Below are 22,499 nucleotides of genomic sequence, written 5' to 3' on the forward strand. Positions count from 1 at the left end.
CACGTGAGCGACTATGCTCGTTTTCAGAGAAAGCATTCGGTGTTCACGTGATACTTAAGGGTGTGGAAAATCCTTGGCGCACGCTTTGCAGCTGGCGGCGTTCGGCTGGCTGCCGAGCTGTCACAGCGGACCGTGAGGAACCTAGGCAACAATGTACGAAAAAATTTAACAGTCATGTTAAAATAATGTTAAACTGAGTTCATTCTGTCAAAGCATATTTATTTTCATTCAGGTTGCTAACAAAACGCCCCATTCAAACATAACTAATTGTTTGTTTTAAGAACAATACCAGTAATAATAATGATAAAGGACGATACAAGGTTCACTCTGCTGAACTACAACTGTTTTCATTGAGGTTTATAACAAACCGCTCCCCTCTCTCCTCTATAATGCAGTCTAATTTCCACATTCGAGTTTCCATTTTTTCTACGACCTGGAGGACGCACTTGTTCCAATCCTCTGCAGTCACTGTTCTTCCTGCTTCTTCTAGCAGTACTTTAACTTCTGGGATTTTGTGTGTTTTGTTTTTCGCTGCAACATAGCCTTTGATTCTGGCTCATACTAACTCGATGGTGTTTAATTCATGGTGGTACGGAGGAAATCTGAGAACAGTTTTCCCTGCGTTCTTCGATATTTCATCTATTGTGTATTCGTTGTGCGCTGTTCTGTGGTTCTTTCTTCAACATACTGTCTTCGAAATCGATGTTTTTAGATTTTAGCCACGCTGATATTTAGTGCTTATTGGAATTCGCATTGGGAACTTTGCCGGTCGCGGTGGTCGAGCGGTTCTAGGCGTTTCAGTCCGGAACCGCGCGACTGCTACGGTCACAGGTTCGAATCCTGCCTTGGGCATGGATGTGTGTGATGTTCTTAGGTTAGTTAGTTTAAGTAGTTCTAAGTTCTGGGGGACTGATGACCTCAGATGTTAAGTTCCATAGTGCTCAGAGCCATTTGAACCATTTTTGAACCATTGGATCTTTTTCTTTTCTCCGAGAATGGTACGGCGCGTTATCAAGAACAATAACTGGATTTTCATGAAGCTGACAGAGAACATCGTGAAACCACTTCTCGAAGGTTTCGGCGCACATCTCCTCATGATAATCTTCACTTATCTTGGATTCGAAAGTCCACAAACATCCTTCAACGAACCCTGCTTTGCTGTCAATGTGTGAGATAATCAGACGTTTCCCTTTACCTGATGGGCTCTTGCTTCCGGTGGATAACCCGGACAGAAACGCTTCTTTTGAGGAATTTATAGTGTCATCTACCCAGACGTAACTTCGAGTATGTCCTGCGTTCACCCACGTCTCGTCCAATTAGTAAATGGGTCTGCCTTCATCTCTCAACCGTTTAATGGTTCGAAGATAACGCCGCCTCCATAAAATGATGTCATCCCTGTCTATTAGCAAGCTATCACGTCCATGCCGGACATATTTGAAATTCATTTCTCTCAATAACTTATAAAATGGAGTTCTCCGAAAATTGCCCAGACCTGCATCTGCGTTAATGACTGTGAGCACTTTGTCAATTGTTGGCAAATTCGTTACAAAAAAATTCTTGTTCTTTCCTTTGTATCACATTTCTGTTGAAGTCATCAACAATTTCAGAAAGTATCTGTCTTAATTTTCCTTTCTTGGGAGACTTCAAAGAGTATGTGGCCTTGTACTCATTTGTCACACGATACACTGAAGAACGTCCAACACCTGTAGCTGCAGCTGTTAGTAGAAACAATGTCATTCATCGACTGCTCTGGATGTAACAGTTCCGTTTTATACACATTAAGCACCATGCCTTAATGATTTCTTCTTTGCTCGCTTCTTTGGTGGACTCAGAACTGACACGTCGACCTCTCTCGCTGAATCCGTGGATGACATAATGACAGTCGTACGTGATGTTAATGAAATAAGTGAACATATAAAATAAGAAACCATACGATGCTATTGTATGCCCACAGAAACAGTGAATGCTCAGCGTGACTACAAACACATATACTTACTCTAATAATCAACAACTACTCTTTCAAGCGTCTTTACAGACGAACTTAAGATATCCTGAAATCGACGCTGTACAACACCCACTAACGAGCTCACACCTGCAACTGACATTGCCACACTGACTGAGCACCGCGCCTGCGAACCGCACAATGCATCGCTCATAAAGGACAAACGGTTGCACCCATCGCACTTGAACAAACTACAAAATTAAATTCAAACATTTCTGAAACTTTTCTCTCTGACACCCCACAAAAGAATTTAAGGGGGAAAAGTTTGTCGCTTACTATATTTCGGATGATGATTTCGTAAAAGTTCTGCATCAGATGTGTGATTTTAATTTATTATTTCACTATTACTGGCTCTATTGGGTAGAAAATTTGCAGCCGTCATCAACATATAGTACTGAAGGCAATTATAAAATTATTTTGCTGTGCGACACACAGTGTAGGAGATATGGCGTGATAAATATAGAGTAATGCGAAAAAACTACTTTTCCTGACAGCTTAAATATTTCTCTTTTTCAGTGAGAATAAATTTTAATGTAATATAAAAAAAGTGTCGGAAGGTAGTTCTCGGATCACTTTATCGTGTTCAGATGCCAAATTATAAAAAACACGACTTTCATTTTTTAATTTCTGACGGCTCTGCCTTGTACACCCCTCAACAGCACCGCTGTGGCCACGCGCCTTGCCGTGTTTAAAGTTTGTCTCTTGTTTCGGTGAATACATTATAAAAATCTATGTCAATAAAATAAGAAAAATTATCCTAGACACAATATTCATTATTGCACCTTCAGTATTTGTACATTGCATTGTATTTTTCTTATGCTGCGAGTAAGACTGTATGTACCACCAATTTAGTTTCAACAAGATCCCATACTTTAATTCAAGTATTGTGAGTAGTAATTATCTCTCATTACGTAAATTTCATGCCGATTCATACTCTTTGTGTTAGCTGTTGGGCTGACTCCCAGCATGGTTCTTCCAAAATCGACCAACAGACTAGCATGCATTCCAACCCAAGCTAGACCTTTGGTTATGCTAAAGATCAATCTGTCACCACAGGCAGATATCTTGCTTTCAAATTTGTTTGCTATGCCAGTTCACAACCAAGCTGTTTGATTCCCAACCAACCTAGACCTCTGGCTACACTATAGATAAGTCTGTCACCACAACCAGGCTTTTTTCTTTAACATTCATTGGCTTCACCAACTCACTATCAAACTGTTGCATTTCAACCTAACTTAGATCTCTGGCTACACTATAGATCAGTCTGTCTTCACAACCAGGTTCACTGCTTTCACACTCATTGTCTTCACTAATTCACAACCAGTCTTTTGCATTCCAACATAACCTAGACTCCTGGCTATGCTAGAGATCAGTCTGTCACCACAACCAGGATTTTGGTTTCACATTCATTAGCTTTGCCAACTCACAACAAAACTGTTGTGTTCCAATCTGACCTAGACCTCTGGCTATGCTCCACGTCAGTTTGTCATCTCAAGCAGTTTTTTCTGCTAATTCAAGCTGTGGTCTAATGTCGGAACCTAACAACAGTATATAAATTGTGTGAAATACAGCCAAAACAGCCTAATTACACTACTGAAAATCGTGACCCATTCATAGAACAGCACCCAGGTATTTGTAACAACAAAAAATGTAAAATCCACTGCTTCACTCCCAGCAGTTTAACCCTACATCACCGATCTCACCTAGGATTAACAATTGCAGTGGGAACCATTTTGTGGTTCCTGCCAACATTTTGAGCAGTACAGTTGTCAGTATAGGGCGCAAACCCAGGACACTTTGTTTTTTATGTGACATACTACTTTAGACTTTGTAAATGTAATTAACTAGTGCATAAACTATAAATTATGACTTCCTTGTAATTAAAATTCTACGATTAAATTCTGTTATGTCTAAGCCATACCATACCTTTGGAAATCACTATATGGAAACCACGACATATTCGGAATAAAGGGACTATACATTAATCGCAAACAAGAGTAGCAATGTCATTTTTTCATTTGAATCAATTTAAAATGTCCTCTACATCTCAGCTTAACCAAATCTCTGATGAAAAAAGGAGAAGCAAAATTATATATTAATTCACAATTCTGCTTATTTCTATACTGCAAAATTCCTACATAGTCCATACTGTCTGTATATTAATTTGTGTGTGTGAGCGCTCGATGAAATAGTCGCTTTGCAATTAGCTGACCAGATCATGTCTGCTATGTTTGCTGTAATTGGCTAACTAGATCACGTGTCCTGTGCTCAGTGTGTGTAACAAAAGCACATCATACAGCACAATTTTGATTTCTCACTTTCTGAAGTTACCTTGCCGTATTTGGTGGACCTCATATTTATACTTTCTTATTGCACAAGTAATCAGTGTCAGTGTAATGTGTCCTTGTTTGTTTTATAATTGAGGTTTTGTGAATAGCTGCATATTTTCAAATACCGTTTTACGCTTACATTGGTGACAATATCCAATGTGGCAAGATTTATATTCACTCGAGACCTAAGGATCGACCATAAGTCTTCCATGAATCTGTCGGTACCATGTCTCTAATGTTACAACATGCCTTGACGTTAGCTCGTCCAGTCAAGACAGCTCACTTGTCAGTTACATCTAAAATGAGCGAGACCATGATCAGAGCAGTTCTTCAACAGATACTAGCAGATGAATGATGACCATTACGTTTCTTCTTTTAGAAGCTAACAATCTACTATGTGATCAGCTTATGGTAATCAACTGCTTGCGCTGCACAAATTGGTGAAGCATTCCACTGATGATACTGAGGGCAAACCAGCTACTATTTACTCTGATCACTGACCGCTGGTGGGTTCTGTAGATAATCCATCAAAAGCTGCTCCACATTCCGTTTCTGAATTGTTGAATACATCATACAGTTTACGACTATGTGCTCTGCACCTCAAGGGTCATGGATACAGTCACAACTGACTATCTCAAGTACAAGCAGTTTTAGATGATATTAATTATGATGAGGTAGCCAAGACACAACAATACGATACACAAATATGCAACTTCCTGCAAAATACCATGACTTGTTTGAAGCTCGACAGTGGTCCTCTGCACAAGTCTGGTGCGATGAGCTGCAAAATTGTCAGTATTCATACCTATTTTTTACGTCTTTCACAGACTGTTACTCCCAGGAATCCCCCCTCCCCCCCTCAACAAAACTGGTCACTGTCTGGTTCGTCTGGCCAAATGTGAAACAAAACTGTAAATAGTGGACTCAATATTGCACTGCTTGTCAACACTGCAATGTCAGATGGCTGATGGGAAAGGATGGTCACAACATGCACATCTTGATCTGCTCACCCCTGTCCCAGAGTCTGAAGGCACTGATACACTCTTTCCATAACTGATCGTGTCACCTACTGTGTTGAAGTCAAACCTTTGGCAGATATAATGGCGCAAATGACAGTGACAGCATTTGTTCACTCTGGATATCACCTTTTGGCTGCTCCACCTCCATTGTGTCTCTTCAGAAGAAATTCCGTATGGCAAACTACTCACTCTGCCAGTAGGTTTCACTTCTTCACTGCAACCTCCAGCAACTTAGAGCTACCTGCTCTTGTCAACACAGTGAAACAACACATTGTATGGCTCAGACTATCCCCATCACAGTCACACAGTTTGACAAAAATGTTTATACACCAAAGCCATAGCAGACTGTGAATATGATATGTTACGAATTTATACCTGTTCTGCATCAATCATACTTAAGTCCTCACACAGTACTAATGCAACAAACTAAAGTTTTATTTCCTGACAGTTCAGTTGCAGCTACAATCTTCCCACTGATGTCATACCGGACCTCGATTGGCTCAACATTATTTACTGCCAAGTTCCTATCTATCAGTTTTCCAAAGCCACAATACTTACTTTCAAGTTTTCAAGGCATCACCTTCTCAACCCAGCACTACCACACTGCAACTCTATCAGCTCCATACAGACCAACATCGCCGCTACGGTTGCCCTTGCTGCTCTACACCCTACCTCAGCCAATCTCACTTGTACTGAGACAGGTTGAGGATTACAACTTCGCATTCTTTTTCTTCTTTTTCACCAAGAAATGGCCCAGCCAGGCCCTGTGTAGCAGCCTGCCACAGCATGGTTGGTCATGTGCACACTTAAGAAGATTGCGTTGACAGCTGCAACCTACCGATGACGCCTACCCCAGTGTTCCACACTCCTGGAAGGCGGTGGGATAGAGGGAACGTGGTCTGTGGAGAATACAGTATTGATAATGCAAGTGCAACTGAATAAGACACATTGCACAGTGGGTTCTGCTCCCACACATTATAACTGACGCTTTCAGTTTGCTGTGAACAATTGTGTAGCACACACACACATTCAAGTTATATCTCTTTGTGGTTAAGAAAGTGTATCGTAGCAGCATGAGTCTGTTCTTTCATTTTACTACGTGCACAAGCAAACTCCACAACTGAGATCATACTGTAGCCAAAAGATGCGAAGCTACTTATGGTGGCGAGAAGGAAGATTTCATTATGATGAGAAGTACATTGATTCTGTATTATATCAGTTGTGGTATGCTAAAAATAATACTTTTACATTTTTTTAAATGTTTGGAATTCCGTAGATTCTAATAAATCATGGGTGTGGCCAATCAGCGATTGTTCAGTTTGTTTCAGAGTGTCTCAGGATTTTTAATTCCCTGTTAGAAGTAAGTATGGTATCCATGTGTTATAGAGTTTTTATCTGGCACTGTGTAACGTTCCCTGGCAGCACACACACTATTAAGACTCTGAAATGACATTTAATTGTGCTATGTATGCCGCTATGAAGCAATTCGTATGTACTGTAATTGTTTAACAAAAAATATTATTTAATTTTGTATAAAGGACATTGGTTATTATTGTAATATTTTCTGTAATAATATTTTCGATGTATATTTCTATACTCATAATGTAATTACGAAATATTTTAATATCTGCGATGAAAAAATGTAAAATATAGCCACAGAGGAGAATAATGTTGCAGGATTACAAAGAGATATTAATGGTCAGCAATAATATAAATAGCACTGCATGGTGTGCGTTCTTTGTCGTCTTTCTTTTTGAGCGGAGAGAGAGAGGAACCTGTGACGTAGCATTGTATGAATGAGTAGACTTCTTTTGTCTGTATCTATCTTTAGATGCCATTAGAGGAGAAATTATAAAGGTGTGTAATTTTAATTATTGTTGTGGTCTAAATTTGTTATAATTTATCAAAATTGTATATTACTTATGTAAATTAGCTTGCCCATGTCATATATAATATTTCTTTAAAGAATTTTTAGCATTTTTAGCGATTATCGTCGGCGCTGCTGGGCTGTGCCGCGACCGAACGATTTGCAGCGGCGGCTCATTTAAAAAATTGTTCCGCTATAAAATTAACCAAACCCGTAAATCAGGAGCAGGTAAAATTAGCAGTGAATAACGAAATATTTTTCTTTTACAGCGATCCTGAGGCTGACTGAATTTATTACTGGTTTTACATTTGTGCATTCATAGGCGGATAATTAACATTGAAGTTGTTAATCTGTTGGTTCTTTCAATTTCTAAAGCAAATAACTTAAACGTATAGTGAAGTGTGTTTTGTCAATGATGATTAAGCGTTCAGGTCGGCTTGGCAATATTTAACCATTTTATGCTAACAGAGACAGTCTTGTGTTCCATAGCTAATGCTGGGAAAGAATTCAGTAAATATTTAAAAACCCACTGCATCTAGAAAATGTGTGCCAAGGCCGAAATACGTAAAAAAAATTAATTTAAATAATTTTCAAAGTCATAAATGTTATTAATTAGTTAGTTTGAATTTATCAGCATGAGAGGGTTGCTAAAGTTTACGTAATTTTAAATGTGCTAATTCTGTCTAAATTAATTATTATTACCACATGTAAAAAAGGTGGTTCTACAACAAAGTTCGAACTGAAAGAGTAAATAACAAAAATATTTAAAGCCATTTCTTCCCCGTTTTCATCCATTCATTTTACATAATAAATATTTTTTTTCTCATTAAAACTGCTACTCTAACTTCATCTCATGTGTAATGAGGGGAAAGCCTAGTTACTAATAAATGAGAGTATTATGGCTGTGTACTACTTTAAGTCACATGTTTAATCATACTACACACATCCATCCATGTAGAATGTGTACATCCCATACTCATAATGTGTACTTCCATAATTAAATGCAGTTACTTATTCATATATGATTGTGTAAATACATAATGAGATATAGCAGAGTCTTAACCGTATAATGAGACTCTATTGGGAACATTCATATTTTATTCCTTGATGTGTTATATGTATGGTAGTTTTGTGTTCTCCTTGATCTTCATTATGTACATCGTTGAATAAATGGTCTCTAAAAACGTGTGTTCCTGGCAATATGGTGTATTCCATATTTGATTAAAAGGTCCACTTTATAATCTCACAGAGGACTAATTAGAGTCAATATCTAATACGTTAAGATCTCAGGAGAGATTAGTGAACTTCCGAAACCAAAGAAATAAACTGATACATCGAGGTTACATAATTTTCGCGATTGTTCAACGTATTGCTATAGTATTTTTTTTTACAGAGAAACTTTCAAGATTTATTTGTTTAACTATCTGAACGTATTCAAGATGGCTTTGGGTGGACAATCACTGTTTAATGTTGAAAAGTTGACCGGAATGCCAAACTACAACGACTGGAAATTCACGATGGAAATGTATCTTAAACATGAGGCACTATGGGACGCAATTGCTGGCACTGATGAAGATGAGAAGAATGTACAGAAAGCATTATCGAAATTATGTTTATCTGTAAATTCATATGTGTATCCAAAACTTCGTGGAGCAACGACTGCTAAAAAAGCATAGCAAAATTTACAATTTGCATTTAAAGATAAGAGTTTATCTAGTTATATTGGGCTGTTACAATGCTGAATGAATGTGCGATTGGCTTCTGAGAAAAATATGGAGGCGTATTTGTCGAAAATAATGTCACTTGCTTAACAAATTCGAAGCATCGGTAAGAAAATAGACGATGATTTCGTAGCTGCAATTATCCTAAGTGGACTCCCAGCAGATTTCCAACCCTTGATTATGGCAATTGAGAATTTGGGTGTCAAGATTACTAGTGCTTTAGTTAGTCAGCGATTAATTCAACGATCGACGAAACGTCAGTTTGCATCCACAAATGAGACCACAGATGCGGCGCTGGTAGCTAGTAAGCAAGACAGTAAACACCAGAAGACAAATATCCAACGTGATGGTCGAAATATCAAGCCTTTTAAGTGTTATAACTGTCAGAAACCTGGTCACAAGGCGAACGAGTGTAGAAAAAAGAAGAAACCAAATAAATTTTCAAATTCTGCGAATGCAGTGAGTACTGAAAACGAAACTGTGTTAATGGCTCTAACTGCATCTTCGCATCATAGTGATTGCTGGTATGTGGATTCCGGGTGTTCATGACTCATGACGAATCAAAGAGACTCGTTCAACACTTTCCAATCGACCACAGCTGCTAAAGTGACAGTAGCAGATAATACCGATCTTCAGGCTATTGGAGAAGGCGATGTTCACCTTCGAGTTACTTGTGACGACAAGAATAAACGGATAACTGCTAATGATGTTGCTTATGTTCCAAGCCTTGCTTACAACCTATTGTCGGTTAGTCAGATGACAAGACGTGTATTGTGTGTATTGTTTGACGATGTGCAGTGCGGTGTATGCAATAAATGTGATTTAATTGTTTCTGGAACACCAGTAGCAACTGCAACTCAAATAAATGGTATGTATCGATTAGATGAAGTGCATCATTACGCAAATGTTGTAGAAATTGACAGTTATGAATTGTGGCATCGAAGATTTGGACATTTGAATCGTGTAAGCATGCATTTATTAAAAGAAAAAATGGCTGATGAACTGAACTGGACGAACTTCAATTTAGATCCGTGTATCCCCTGCATAAAAGGTAAACAATCTCGACGACCTTTCCCTAAAAAATCAGGTAGAAGAGCAAAAGATCTACTTGACATTGTGCATTCTGATGTTTATGGACCAATAAGCATGGCTTCATGGGAAGGATCACGATATCTTCTCACTTTTACAGATGATCTGTCAAGAAAATCTATTGGTTATATGTTAAAATCAACAACAGAAATCTGTGACACATTCATCGAATTCAAAGCACGAGTAAAACATGAAACTGGTCGAAAAATCAAACTACTTCGAACAGACATTGGAAAAGAGTTCGTCAATCGGCTCATGAAGTTATTTTTAAAGACTAATGGATTTAAACATGAAACAACAACTCCTTACACGCCAGAACAGAATGGTGTTGCAGTACGCTTAAATCGGACAATCATTGAAAAAGCAAGATCAATGTTAACAGATGCAGGTCTAATTAGACAGTTTTGGGCTGAAGCTGTAAGCACAGCAATTTATTTGAGGAATCGAACTCGAACAAAAACTGTTAAGAATGTCACTCCTGAGGAATTATGGAGTGGTCGTCGGATAAATTTGAGTTATTTCGAATCTTTGGATGTCGAGCATATACATATACCAAAAGAAAAAAGGACGAAATCAGAAGATAAATCTAAGGAACTTATCTTTATTGGATATTGCGAAGATTCTAAAGCATATCGTCTGATTGATCCAAATTCACCAAAGACAATTGTGAAAGTACGTGATGTGCATCGAAAACTCAAAGTGCACTTGTGGAAGCAGTATTCCAAACACTAACCCAATTGACGATAATCGTATAGACAGTCGTCAACTAGCGCCAGTACCTAACGTCATTGAAGAGGCAACTCAACTGGCACAACTTGCTGAAGCTTACAGAAATGCAGTTTACCTTGAATTAGCACAAAGTGACACTGAGAAAACAGTAAATAGCAACGTACATAGTCACACATAAGTTGCGCAGCCAGAAATGCAACCAGAAATTAGAAAATCATCACGTGAAAGAAAACCAAATACTAAATATTTTAATGATGATTTTTCTTGTCTTGCTCGTATTTCTGAACCAAATTCGTCTGAAGAAGCAATGAATTGTGATGACTGTGAAAAATGGAAGGAAGCCTTAGATAACGAATATAAATCTTTACTTGAAAATGAAACATGGATTTTGACTGATTTACTACCAGGCAGGAAGGTAATTAATTCGAAATGGGTGTTCAAGATGAAAGAAACGTCAAATGGCGAAATTGAACGTTATAAGGCTCGTTTTGTAGCGAAAGGTTATTCCCAAATACCAGGAATAGACATTGATGAAACGTTCTCGCCTGTTGTTCGTCATTATTCATTTCGCATCCTGTTAGCTTTATCAGCTGAATTTGTCCTTGACATTGAATATATGGATGTTCAAACTGCGTTCCTATATGCTGATCTCGATGAAGAGGTTTACATTCGTCAACCTATAGGCTACGTAAAGAAGGGGGAGGAGATCAAGGTTTGCAAGCTGAAGAAGGAAATTTATGGTCTAAAACAGGCATCACGCGTTTGGAATATGAAATTAGATGTGACATTACAAAAAATGAATCTAAAGAAGTCAAAATATGATTCTTGCATTTACTTCAGAACTGAGAAACAAAATATACTCATTATAGCTGTTTATGTAGACAACTTGATCATTTTCTCTAATAGAAATAATAAGTGGAAGAAAGAATTGAACAAAGGATTAATGAATCAGTTTAAGATGAGAGATCTTGGTGAACTCGGTTGATGTCTTGGCATGAGAATAAAACGAAACAGGAAACAAGGGACCATTAGTATTGATCAAAACAATTTGTAGCAAACATACTCAAGAAATTTGGCATGGAACATTGTAATCCGGTTGCATATCCATTTGAACTTGGTTCAAGGCTTCAAAAATGTGAAAATAAATTAACAGATGAGGAAAACCTTGTGTTACATCGCATTCCTTATCAGCAAGCCGTAGGATCCCTACTGTATTTAGCTCAAAGCACAAGACCAGACATTGCATATGCTGTGGGGGTTCTAAGCAGATTCATTTCTAACTATCGGAAGATCCACTGGGAAGTGGTCAAACGAATTATGTGATACATTAAAGGCACAGTCAATGTAGGACTAACTTTCTGAAAAAGTGGAACAAATGAAATTGAAGGTTTCTGTGATGCCGATTATGCATCAGACCTCCATCAGTGGCTATCAACGACCGGTTATATCTTCACGTTAGCTGGGACAGCAGTTTCCTGGACTTCAAAACGACATCAAACCGTCGCTCTATCAACTACAGAAGCTGAGTATATGGCTCTATCAGCAGCAGCGCAAGAAGCGGTATACCTTCAAGGATTTCTTCGTGAATTGTGTGTTACGCATAGTGAAAAACCAGTAAGTGTATGCTGTGATAATAGAGGTGCCATTGCACTGACACACAATAGTGCGCATCACTCTCGAACAAAACACATTGATGTGAGGCACCACTATATTCGTGATTTAATTAAAACAGGAAAATTCGGTGTGAAACCTGTAAGTACCGATAAACAGCAAGCTGATTTTTTGACAAAGGCTGTGTCTAAAGGTAAACATCAGTGGTGCTGTCAAGCTGTGGGACTTTCAAAGTTCACGAATTGACATCTTGAGAACTTGTGGGGGTGTTGGGAACATTCATATTTTATTCTTTGATGTGTTATATGCATGGTAGTTTATGTTTTCTCCTTGATCTTCGTTATGTACATCGTTGAATAACTGGTCTCTAAAAATGCGTGTTCCTGGCAATATGGTGTATTGTGTACTTGATTAAAAGTTCAACTTTATAATATCACAGAGGACTAATTAGAGTCAATATCTAACAGACTCATCGATCTTAACATGGACTAGAAACTGTATGTATGCAACTGAAAAGTACATGTTCATGTATAGCTTCAACTGACAATGCCAGTCATGGAGTAAGCATGCTAAGAGGCTGATTAATAAACATCTAAATATTACTCGTATTCCTGTTGGATCTTAGTATTTCTTTATCGTTCAGAGAGCAGAGGAGATAAAAATACGACAAATTTGGTTTGCATATTACGCTGTCATAGATGCCAGATCGAATAGATTTTGTGGCAACATCACACAATTAACAAACAATCGTGCCATTAAACCCTTGCAGCAGTCACCAAAGTCACTGTGTTTTATATATATATATATATATATATATATATATATATATATATATATATATATATATATATCTGGTTTTTTTAATTCTTTGGTTATGATTTTTATATTTTTGTATCTTCCACGCCCAGAGTTAGTTCGTGCATAGTTATGAGATAACTCTGATGTTTGTTCCCAGCATGCTAACTTATTTTCAATTGCAAGCTTGGAATGGTCGAACTAACTGTCGATTGTGGTTGTGATAAAAAATGCTAACAATTATTCAAGGGAGATTTGTGTAGTTTGGTTCCATCGTATTAAGTAAATGCAGGACATAATGGTCGAATGATACTCTGCACAGCTTGTACCAACAAATTTCATTGCTTTGATTAGACCTGTTGAGTAAACAGCCCACAATGATTTTTCATTACTATTCACCTTTTTGCCAAATGGGCAAATGCTCATATTTTCTTTATTATAGTTGTTGTTGTTGTAGTCTTCTGTCCTGGGACTGGTTTGGGCAGCTCTCCATGCTGCTCTATCCTGTGCAAGCTTCCTCATCTCCCAGTACCCATTGCAACCTACATCCTTCTGAATCTACTTAGTGTATTCATCTCTTGGTCTCCCTCTACGATTTTTACCCTTCAAACTGCCCTCCAATACTAAATTAGTGGTCACTTGATGCCTCAGAATATGCCCTACCAACCGACCCCTTCTTTTACTCAAGTTGTGCCACAAATTTCTCTTTTCACCAATTCTATTCAATACTCCCTCATTAGTTAAGTGATCTACCCATCTAATCTTCAGCATTCTTCTGTAGCACCACATTTCGAAAGCTTCTACTCTCTTCTTGTCCAAACTATTTATCCTCCACGATTCTCTTCATGGCTACACTCCATACAAATACTTTCAGAAACAACTTCCTGACACTTAAATCTATACTCGATGTTAACAAATTTCTCTTCTTCAGAAACGCTTTCCTTGCCATTGCCAGTCTATATTTTATATCCTCTCTACTTCGACCATCATCAGTTATTTTGCTCCCCAAATAGCAAAACTCATTTACTACTTTAAATGTCTCCTTTCCTAATCTAATTCTCGCAGCATCACCCGATTTAATTCCACTTCATTCCATTATCCTCGTTTTGCTTTTGTTGGTGTTCATCTTATATCCTCCTGCCCTCCAATACTTTTTCTTTATTAAGGAATTGTAAACAGTTGCCATCTTACTTTGAGTGATTATTCCTTGCCTTTAATTTTCTATGAACTCGTGTGACACCTACACACTGATCAGCCAGAACTTTATGACAACCTACATAATAGCCGGTATGTCCACTTTTGGCGTGAACAACAATTCTAATAGTTCGAGGCAATGGAAACAGTGAGGCCTTGGTAGGTCGATGCAGGGAATTGGCACCACATCTGGACACACAAGTTACCCAATTTGCTGTACATTCCGGGTAGGAGCATGATGAGCTCTGATGCCACATTCAATCACATCTCCGTTGGTTTGATTGTGTTCAGATCTGGCAAGTTGGAGGCCCAGCATATCATCTGGACTTGAAACTGTGTTCCTTGAACTGTGTTCCTTGAACCACTCCATCACGCTCTTGCCCTTGTGACATGGTGCATTATCTGGATGAAAAATGCCACTGCCATTGGGAAACATGACCATCATGAAGGGGTGTGCAGGGTCTGCAACCAATGTAAGATATTCGTTGGCCATCATGGTGCCTTGCATGAGCTCCACTGGACCCCATGGATGCCCACGTGAATGTTTCCCACAGCATAACGGAGCTGTGCAAGCTTGTCTCCATCCTGCAGTGCAAGTGTCAGGGAGCTGTTTCCTGGAAGACGACAGATTTGTGCCCTCCCATCGGCATGATGAATAAAGCATCAGGATTCATCAGATCATGCAATGCTCTGCCATTGCACCAACATCCACTCCCAATGCTTATGTGCCGATTTCAGTCGCCATCACAGGTGTGTGGTTTTAACATTGGCAAGTGGACGGGTCGTTGGCTGTAGAGGCCCTGTCGTTGAGACTGCCTGGTGCACTGTGTGTGTGAGACACACACTTGAGCTCTGCCAACCATTAAAGTCTGTGATAGTTCCGCTTGACCCATTTTACATCTGCCCACAATTTGTGAAAGACACTCACCACAGAACTCCTCGAACACCCGACAAGTCGCGGAGTTTCCGAAATGCTCGTGCCGAGGCTCTGGACCATCACAATCTGTCATCGGTCAAACTCGGGCAGATTGCGCACCTTCCCCATTCTACACACTGACAGCACGCTCACTGGTACCACATGCACCGTGCGTGTTCCTGACTAGCAGTCATTGCTTACCAGGTGTCAGTGATATTGCCTGGACGAGTTTGTATCGATAGTAGGTCTATGGTCACGATGTTCTGGCTGACCAGTATAATTTCAATAAATTCAACGATTGACTCTGTAGCGCTCTGACACGTACCAGCCATTTTAGAATTCACTGAGCCCATGCAGACGGGAAACACTTGATTGAACAAAAAGCTGAGTCAAACCTGTTTTGTGCACCAGATTTGCGACGAGCTGCTGTCCTCATGCTACGATTTGTTTGCGCAGATATTGCTGCGCACGTGTAATACCTGCGCTGCACTTCATATACTTGCGAATTGCGTTTAATAACTTTGATATTGGAGAGACAGAACACGATAGTAAACAGGCTAAGATGAGTTTTGTGACGTAGTCTGTCAAAGTGTGTGACAGTAGATTCTGACAGCATTGGCGTAAGTGTTTGAGTGACACTGTCTCGTAATGGAAATTTGCGCATTGTGCCAGAAATAGGATAAATGTTGTCTATGTTTACGGCGCATTTATGTGTTCTCAATGTTGCCAGCGACATACTACGTGCAGTAGGAGAAATGCAATGTTGTAAAATGTACTAAACAATGGACTTTCAGAATGAAAGAGTAGAGTGAAATATTTGTAAACAGTGTTGGAAGTTTATGCGACGCTGCTGCTCGGCTTCAATCTCTTTAGAGCCGTAAAACGGTTGTAAGCGAAATGGAGCCAAGTGGTGATTTTAGAGAAGTATTTATTGAATTGAGAGAGAGGTATGAAAAAGTTTGTTTGTTGATAGAAGAGGAATCAAAATCTGACCCAGAGAATGCTCCATATCGCTCAAAATATGCTGCGAGTAAAATTTTAACTGAAATGAAATCGAAACTAGTGAAGATTCTCGACGATATTAACGCAGAAAACTCGGATTTTGTGACAGTGAAAGCAATGCTTGGAATTGTGTGGTTGTTGTTGGGAACGGTATCGTTAGATACAGAGGAGCTATCAACTGGGGAAGAGCAACTAATGAAATGTGTTGAATGTCTTTCTGATGATGCTTTAAGGCCAGAATACATTATTTCTCAGATAACAGCATTAAATCAACTTGGACTATTGTGGTCACAACGAGACCAACCAAAGAAATCTCAGGAATTTTTAGAACAAGCAGAAACTCTGTATAAGAATTATTCTAAAGAAATTAATCTACCTGCCATTGATGCACCCAGTATATTTAAAGCCACTGTTCCCGAGACCTATAGTTCAGGGCCAGGTACATCATTGGAAAAAACACACACATTGACATTATATTACTTGGCACAAATATACGGCACATTGAGTGACAATAGGAAGTCTGCTATATATTGCCACACAACGCTTAAAAGACAACTGGAGACAAAAGATTTTGATCCTATTGATTGGGCATTGAATGCAGCCACATTATCACAGTACTTAATGGAAAAAGTTGGTTTTAAAGAAGCAAGGCATCATCTCGCAGCTGCTTCATTCATTCTTGATCAATATGAAGGTGAAATGGGTCATATGAATTGCAATGAGGAGGAGTTAGCTGCACGGTAAGTACTAAAATTCGAAATTTGTTATGACTTGATTACTAGTTTCTGCAAATGGCTAGAGTGATTGGAGAAATCATCATGTAACCAAAGTCATTGCTGCTTTGTGATCACAACTGTTGACTTAGGAAAATATTCTCAGTTGCCCTGTCAGACAGTATCAATATTTTGGTTGAACATAAAAATACAGAGCCATTTTTTTGGGGGCATAGCAATTAAGATTTAGTAAGGTCAACATTAGAATGTTTAGAACTCTTAAAAAATGATGGAAACATAAAGTGGAAGACTGACAGTTTAGATTAGTCTTTAGTAGTGAGACAGCATTTTAAACGTACAGTGGACTGCAGCATTTGCTATTATTGCTACCAGCAGCTCCTAAACAGCTGTTATTAACAACTCACATAAACTTGTGACCTTTGTGTGTGTTTATGTAATAGTATGACGATGTTACTAGTTTCACCTTATAATATTTAAGATTTAGTTGATGTTTGGTGTGTATTATGAAAGTGCCCCATCATAGCTTGTATCCATTATTGGCAAGTTGTTAAATTAAGTACAAGACACTATTTGTGATTTGTTATGGCACACACTAAACAAAATTTTAAAATCTGAATCAGTGGATATGTTTAGCTAAAAGAAACACAAACTGAGAAAATAATTGCACCAATTCACTCATGATTGAAGGAGACAAGAGAGTTTAGCAGGGACGCCAAAAAATGTGCTATAGAACGTAAGACAAACATAAGTCTACCAGGAGTGCAGGGGAAGAAGTGTAAGAAGAGAGTAAGTGACATGGAAGTATACAAGGAAAATGTGATCAGATGGCTCCTAATTTTCAGGTTCTGTGGAGTGCTGATCTGGTCTTGTTAAACATTTTAGTATGATATGTATCACTGAGTGAACTGGTGCAGTAGTTACGATACTGGGCTTATATTTGAAATACGGGTCTTCAGTTTATTTGCCCTCATGAGTATAAAGAGTTTGTTGCAGAGTGTGTGCAAATCAAATTAACATTGTATGATAGGCACCAACTGAATTAAGCAGTGCAGCTGTTAACACTCTGATCTCATATTTAGGAGGATGGAGTTTTCCCTGTTTGGCCGTCCTTATTTAGATTTTCTGTGATTTTCTAAATGATTTCAGGCAAATGCTAGGATGGTTCCTTCAGAAAGTTCACGCCCAGCATACCTCATATGTGTATATTCTCTGAATGTGTATATTTGGATCAATTTATTGTCATTGATTATGATGACAAATTCTATATCATTGTGAGGTGCTCCCAGGGTTGATAAATATGTCAAATTAAAATCCAGAGTTAGGCTTCTGTTTGTTTTCCTGAATCACTAAAGGCAAATGATGGCATAATTTCTTTGAGAATGCTGTGGCCATATCATACTCCATCCTGTGCAGTCCTAACATGTATTTAATTTCTAATTGCCTCCTCATCAACAAGTCACTTGACCTTAATTTTCATTCTTTTCCAGTGTGTTATTTGACAAAAATTATACTTTTTTTTTTTTTTCAAGAAAATCTCAGTATTAGGCCACACCCCAGCTATTTATAGATAATTAGACATTTATTTCTTGTGGGGACCTTATTTGTGATACGGAACAGATTGTAAAGATTGAACAACTTCATTCGTTAGTTAGTTGCGGTTTTCTCTGGGTTATAAATTTGCTTATTGTAACATGACATGAAGAACAAAACAGAAACAATTGGCATTCAAAGAGTAACTTTTATTTACTCACTAAATAGCTTGTTGGCTGCCATCAGGTGACGACTCAGCTGTCAGGTTGAAAGATTTATTGTGGAAGCTTTCTGTATGCTATAGCTAAGCCATTCCTCCACATATATTTTTATACAGGACTGTGAGTCCACTGTTATAAGCAGGAGTGTTTTTGGAAAGTAACAGGTAAGTGTAGCAGATTTGAAGCTGTGAAGGCAGGTTGGGAGTTGTGCCTGTAATGTCATTTGGTAAGATGCCTGTAAAAATCCAGGTTGCAAATTTGAGTATTGCAGTGGCAGCCTGTCCTATCTGCCAGAACTTTAAAAAACAGTACATACTACAACGCAGAGTGAAAAATGCACTCTGGAAATGGCAACTCATTAAAAGATCACAAGAAGGATAGAAGATTTGTGAATCTTGTGGAAAAAAAATCTTATAAATTTATTTTTATGTAAGTGATATGGTATCTCACTATGAATTTTTTGAATTACTTATTTTAACTTTCCATGTGCATTTTTCTAAAATAGAAAGTAAACAAGCCATGTGTAGCCATTAATTCCATAAAAATCTAACTTCTGAAATACAATATTTTAATTGCCACTATAATATGCCTTGGATAAGTTGTATAAGGTTGAAACTCTCAATATTTTGCCCACTCCCCCACGCCTACCTCTGTTTACTGTAGTTTGTAGTTTCCATTGCCGTCACTTTTGTTTGCCATTCTCATCAATCGTTTGCATTTCATAGCTTCTCTTTAACTTTTCCTTGTGAATTGATCCTTTTTGTTAACCTATGTTTTTCTTTTTCCTCTGCAGCCGATTTTTGTCTTACATTTTGGTCTCTCTTTTTTTTTCAGTGTGAGAATCTTTTCTCTGAGTTATGAAGCAAGATAGTTAAGCCATTAGTGTAGCATTCAGCATAAGTAGAGTTCAAGTACCAGTTGTGATTTAGGATTTTCATCAATGACTTTGAACAAGCATCAGAATAATTTCTTTAAAACCGTCACTTGTAAATTCGCTTGATTAAACAACCTGCTGACATTTGGGTGTCAAGATTTGTGGTTGGTGCCACGGAATACCTTGAACCAGTCACTACAAGTAATTTCAGTAATATCGATATCACCCTCACTGCATCAGTAGAAGTAATGTTCACCATAAAGTCCTTAAAAATATACAGAAGAAAAAAGAAATGCTAACAAATTTCTGACCATCCTCACTTTCTCTTGCATGCTTGAAAATTTAAATAAAGGTGCTGTACAATTGGCTTCTTGACCATCTTGCAACAACTAATACCTCCCTGCGGGTCCTGGGATTAGAATAGACCCGAGGTATTCCTGCCTGTCGTAAGAGGTGACTAACAAGAGTCTCACACATTTCAGCCTTTATGTGGGGGTTCCCTGTAGGGTTTGACCTCCATTTTCAAAATTTTCCCGAAGAGTGAGCCAATTTGGGAAGGGCACCTTACATAGTGTGTCATGTCCATTGTGCCTTTAGATCTTTAGCCCACTTTCTCGTCGTCACATTGCAGTCCACCTCATTCTCCATCTCTTGCGAAAGGACATCTTCTTGGGTGCATTTTCCACCATGCACTGTGCGGTGTCGCTTTCTGTGTCGACGATGGCCATGGACTTCTTTGCATCTGATATCCAGCATGGTAGTCAGTCCGTTGTGGTGGGGCCGCCATGTACCCTGTTGGTTGTAGCTCCCTGTCAACACAGAGATCACTCTGCTGATGCCTGCACAGTTAACTCCCCATGTATGCCAAGGAGTAGATGCCCATCACCCTGAGGCAGCAGGTGGCTTTTGCTGAGGCTGGGTGGCACCTGTGGGGAGGGCCCCTAGTTGGAGTGTATGGCATCAGGGCAAATGACACGCACCACATCACCACTTGCTGGTGATCAGATACCAGCAGTCTTTAAGTGTTCCAAGTCTCAGTACAGTACAAGAAAGTATGACCCAAAATCATTCCCCTCCCTGGCCACACCATGGGGGGAATGCCAAGCTAAGGATGGCAGCGAACCTTTTTCACCCCGTATGTACAAGAACTGTTGGAGACTCCTTTGTTTCGATTAAGCCACACTTTTTTGTAGAGAATTTAGAGAACACGTTTGGGGAGGTGTAGGGCTTGTCCGAAATGCGCCCTGGGTCAGTCTTGATGAAAACAGCACCCTCTGCCCAGTCACAGGCTTTACTCGCTTGTAACAAGTTGGGGGATGTTTCTGTTACCAACACCCCAAGGGATAATCAGGTTGCCTCCAGTGCCTTCATCTTTGCCTTCGAGGGTGACACATTAGCCGAGAAGGTCAAGGTAATGGTCTAACACTGTGATGTCAAACCATATATCCCTCACCCGATGCGGTGCTTTAAGTGCTGGAAGTTCGGCCATATGTCTTCGCGCTGTACTTCCAATGTTACATGTTGAGATTGTGGACTTCCATCACATCCCAATACTCCATGTGCCCCGCCTCCTCCCATCTGTGTCAACTGCGGAGAGCATCATTCACCTTGCTCGCCAGAATGGAGGATTTTACAGAAAGAGAGGAAAATCATGGAATACAAGACCCTGGACTGACTGACCTACACTGAGGCTAAGAGAAAACATGAGCACCTACATCCTGTGGCTATTATCTCCTCATACTCTGCTGCTACGAGAACAATTGTTGCCCCCCAGCAGTTCCGCGAATTCCAGTCAGCTCTCAGAGCCAGAAGGCTACATATGCCCTCTTGATGGGGGGGGGGGGGGTTGCAGTCTCCCCCTCCCCTCCTATTGCTCCCACACCACCTACGTCGGGAGCGCTGCCCCTCCAACCATCAGGGACACCAGTCCCGAGAAGCATAAGTTTTATTCAGTTCCTCTCGCCAGGAAGGGATCCTTCGGGTCACTCCCTTCCCAGGTTTCTGCTAGTGGGAAACATGACACCTGCCAGTGGCTGAAGTGCCCAAAAGCAGCTGATCATAGGCCTCCACGGGTCCCCTCAGTTCCGAAGATTGAATCAATAAAGCCTTCCCAGCCAGAGAAACCCAAGTACAAGTGAGAAAAGTTCAAAAAGAAGACTCCTAAGACTAAGGAAATTGCGGTGGCACCCACACCGCCACTGCCTGCAAGCTCTGTGTCTGGGGTAAGGTGGAGATTCTGGCGTCCACTGAGGACCTAGATCTCGCCGGACCCTCCGACACAATGGATACAGACTGCTCAGGCAATAAGTCTGTGGCAGCAGGTGACCCTGAGGCGTAAACTGCCTCATTGAATTTCCCATGCCAGGAAGGGATCCTTCGGGTCACTCCCTTCCCAGGTTTCTGCTAGTGGGAAACATGACACCTGCCAGTGGCTGAAGTGCCCAAAAGCGGCTGATCGTAGGCCTCCACTGGTCCCCTCAGTTCCGAAGATTGAATCAATAAAGCCTTCCCAGCCAGAGAAACCCAAGTACAAGTGAGAAAAGTTCAAAAAGAAGACTCCTAAGACTAAGGAAATTGCAGTGGCACCCACACCGCCACTGCCTGCAAGCTCTGTGTCTGGGGTAAGGTGGAGATTCTGGCGTCCACTGAGGACCTAGATCTCGCCGGACCCTCCGACACAATGGATACAGACTGCTCAGGCAATAAGTCTGTGGCAGCAGGTGACCCTGAGGCGTAAACTGCCTCATTGAATTTCCCATGCCTTCCCAGTCTTATGTTGTCATCCTCCAGTGGAATTGCAGCGGTTTTTTCCATCGCCTGGCTGAGCTATGACAACTGTTAAGCTTTACACCTGCTTTCTGCATT

The 22,499-nt window shown here is 39.7% G+C and overlaps 2 protein-coding genes across 2 annotated transcripts in view; one reads left to right on the top strand and one right to left on the bottom strand.

Moving 5' to 3' along the window:
• Positions 1-322: 322 nt before the first annotated feature.
• Positions 323-1,737, bottom strand: LOC126278911 (uncharacterized). The gene is made up of 4 exons (XM_049979186.1): positions 1,548-1,737; positions 1,334-1,498; positions 1,046-1,291; positions 323-501 (listed from the first exon to the last, which is right to left on the bottom strand). Exons 1-4 carry the CDS (start codon positions 1,735-1,737, stop codon positions 323-325), a joined length of 780 nt encoding a protein of 259 aa, XP_049835143.1.
• Positions 1,738-15,500: 13,763 nt separating this feature from the next.
• Positions 15,501-22,499, top strand: part of LOC126278116 (KIF-binding protein) — an 88,402-nt gene continuing 81,403 nt past the window's right edge. The window contains exon 1 of the mRNA XM_049978000.1: positions 15,501-17,015. Coding sequence (XP_049833957.1) covers positions 16,171-17,015 — 845 coding nt within the window. The 5' untranslated portion in view covers positions 15,501-16,170. The remainder of the gene's footprint in view (positions 17,016-22,499) is intronic.

Source organism: Schistocerca gregaria, chromosome 6, assembly GCF_023897955.1.
Source record: "Schistocerca gregaria isolate iqSchGreg1 chromosome 6, iqSchGreg1.2, whole genome shotgun sequence".
NCBI lineage: Eukaryota > Metazoa > Arthropoda > Insecta > Orthoptera > Acrididae > Schistocerca > Schistocerca gregaria.

What these genes read in the sequence shown, in the direction of transcription:
- LOC126278911 (XM_049979186.1), bottom strand. Translation starts at nt 1,737, where the DNA reads ATGACATTGTTTCTACTAACAGCTGCAGCTACAGGTGTTGGACGTTCT. An exon ending in TAAACGGTTGAGAGATGAAG is followed by an intron (nt 1,292 to 1,333) that starts GCAGACCCATTT and finishes GGGTGAACGCAG; the next exon opens with GACATACTCGAAGTTACGTC. An exon ending in GTGGTTTCACGATGTTCTCT is followed by an intron (nt 502 to 1,045) that starts GTCAGCTTCATG and finishes AAATCCCAGAAG; the next exon opens with TTAAAGTACTGCTAGAAGAA.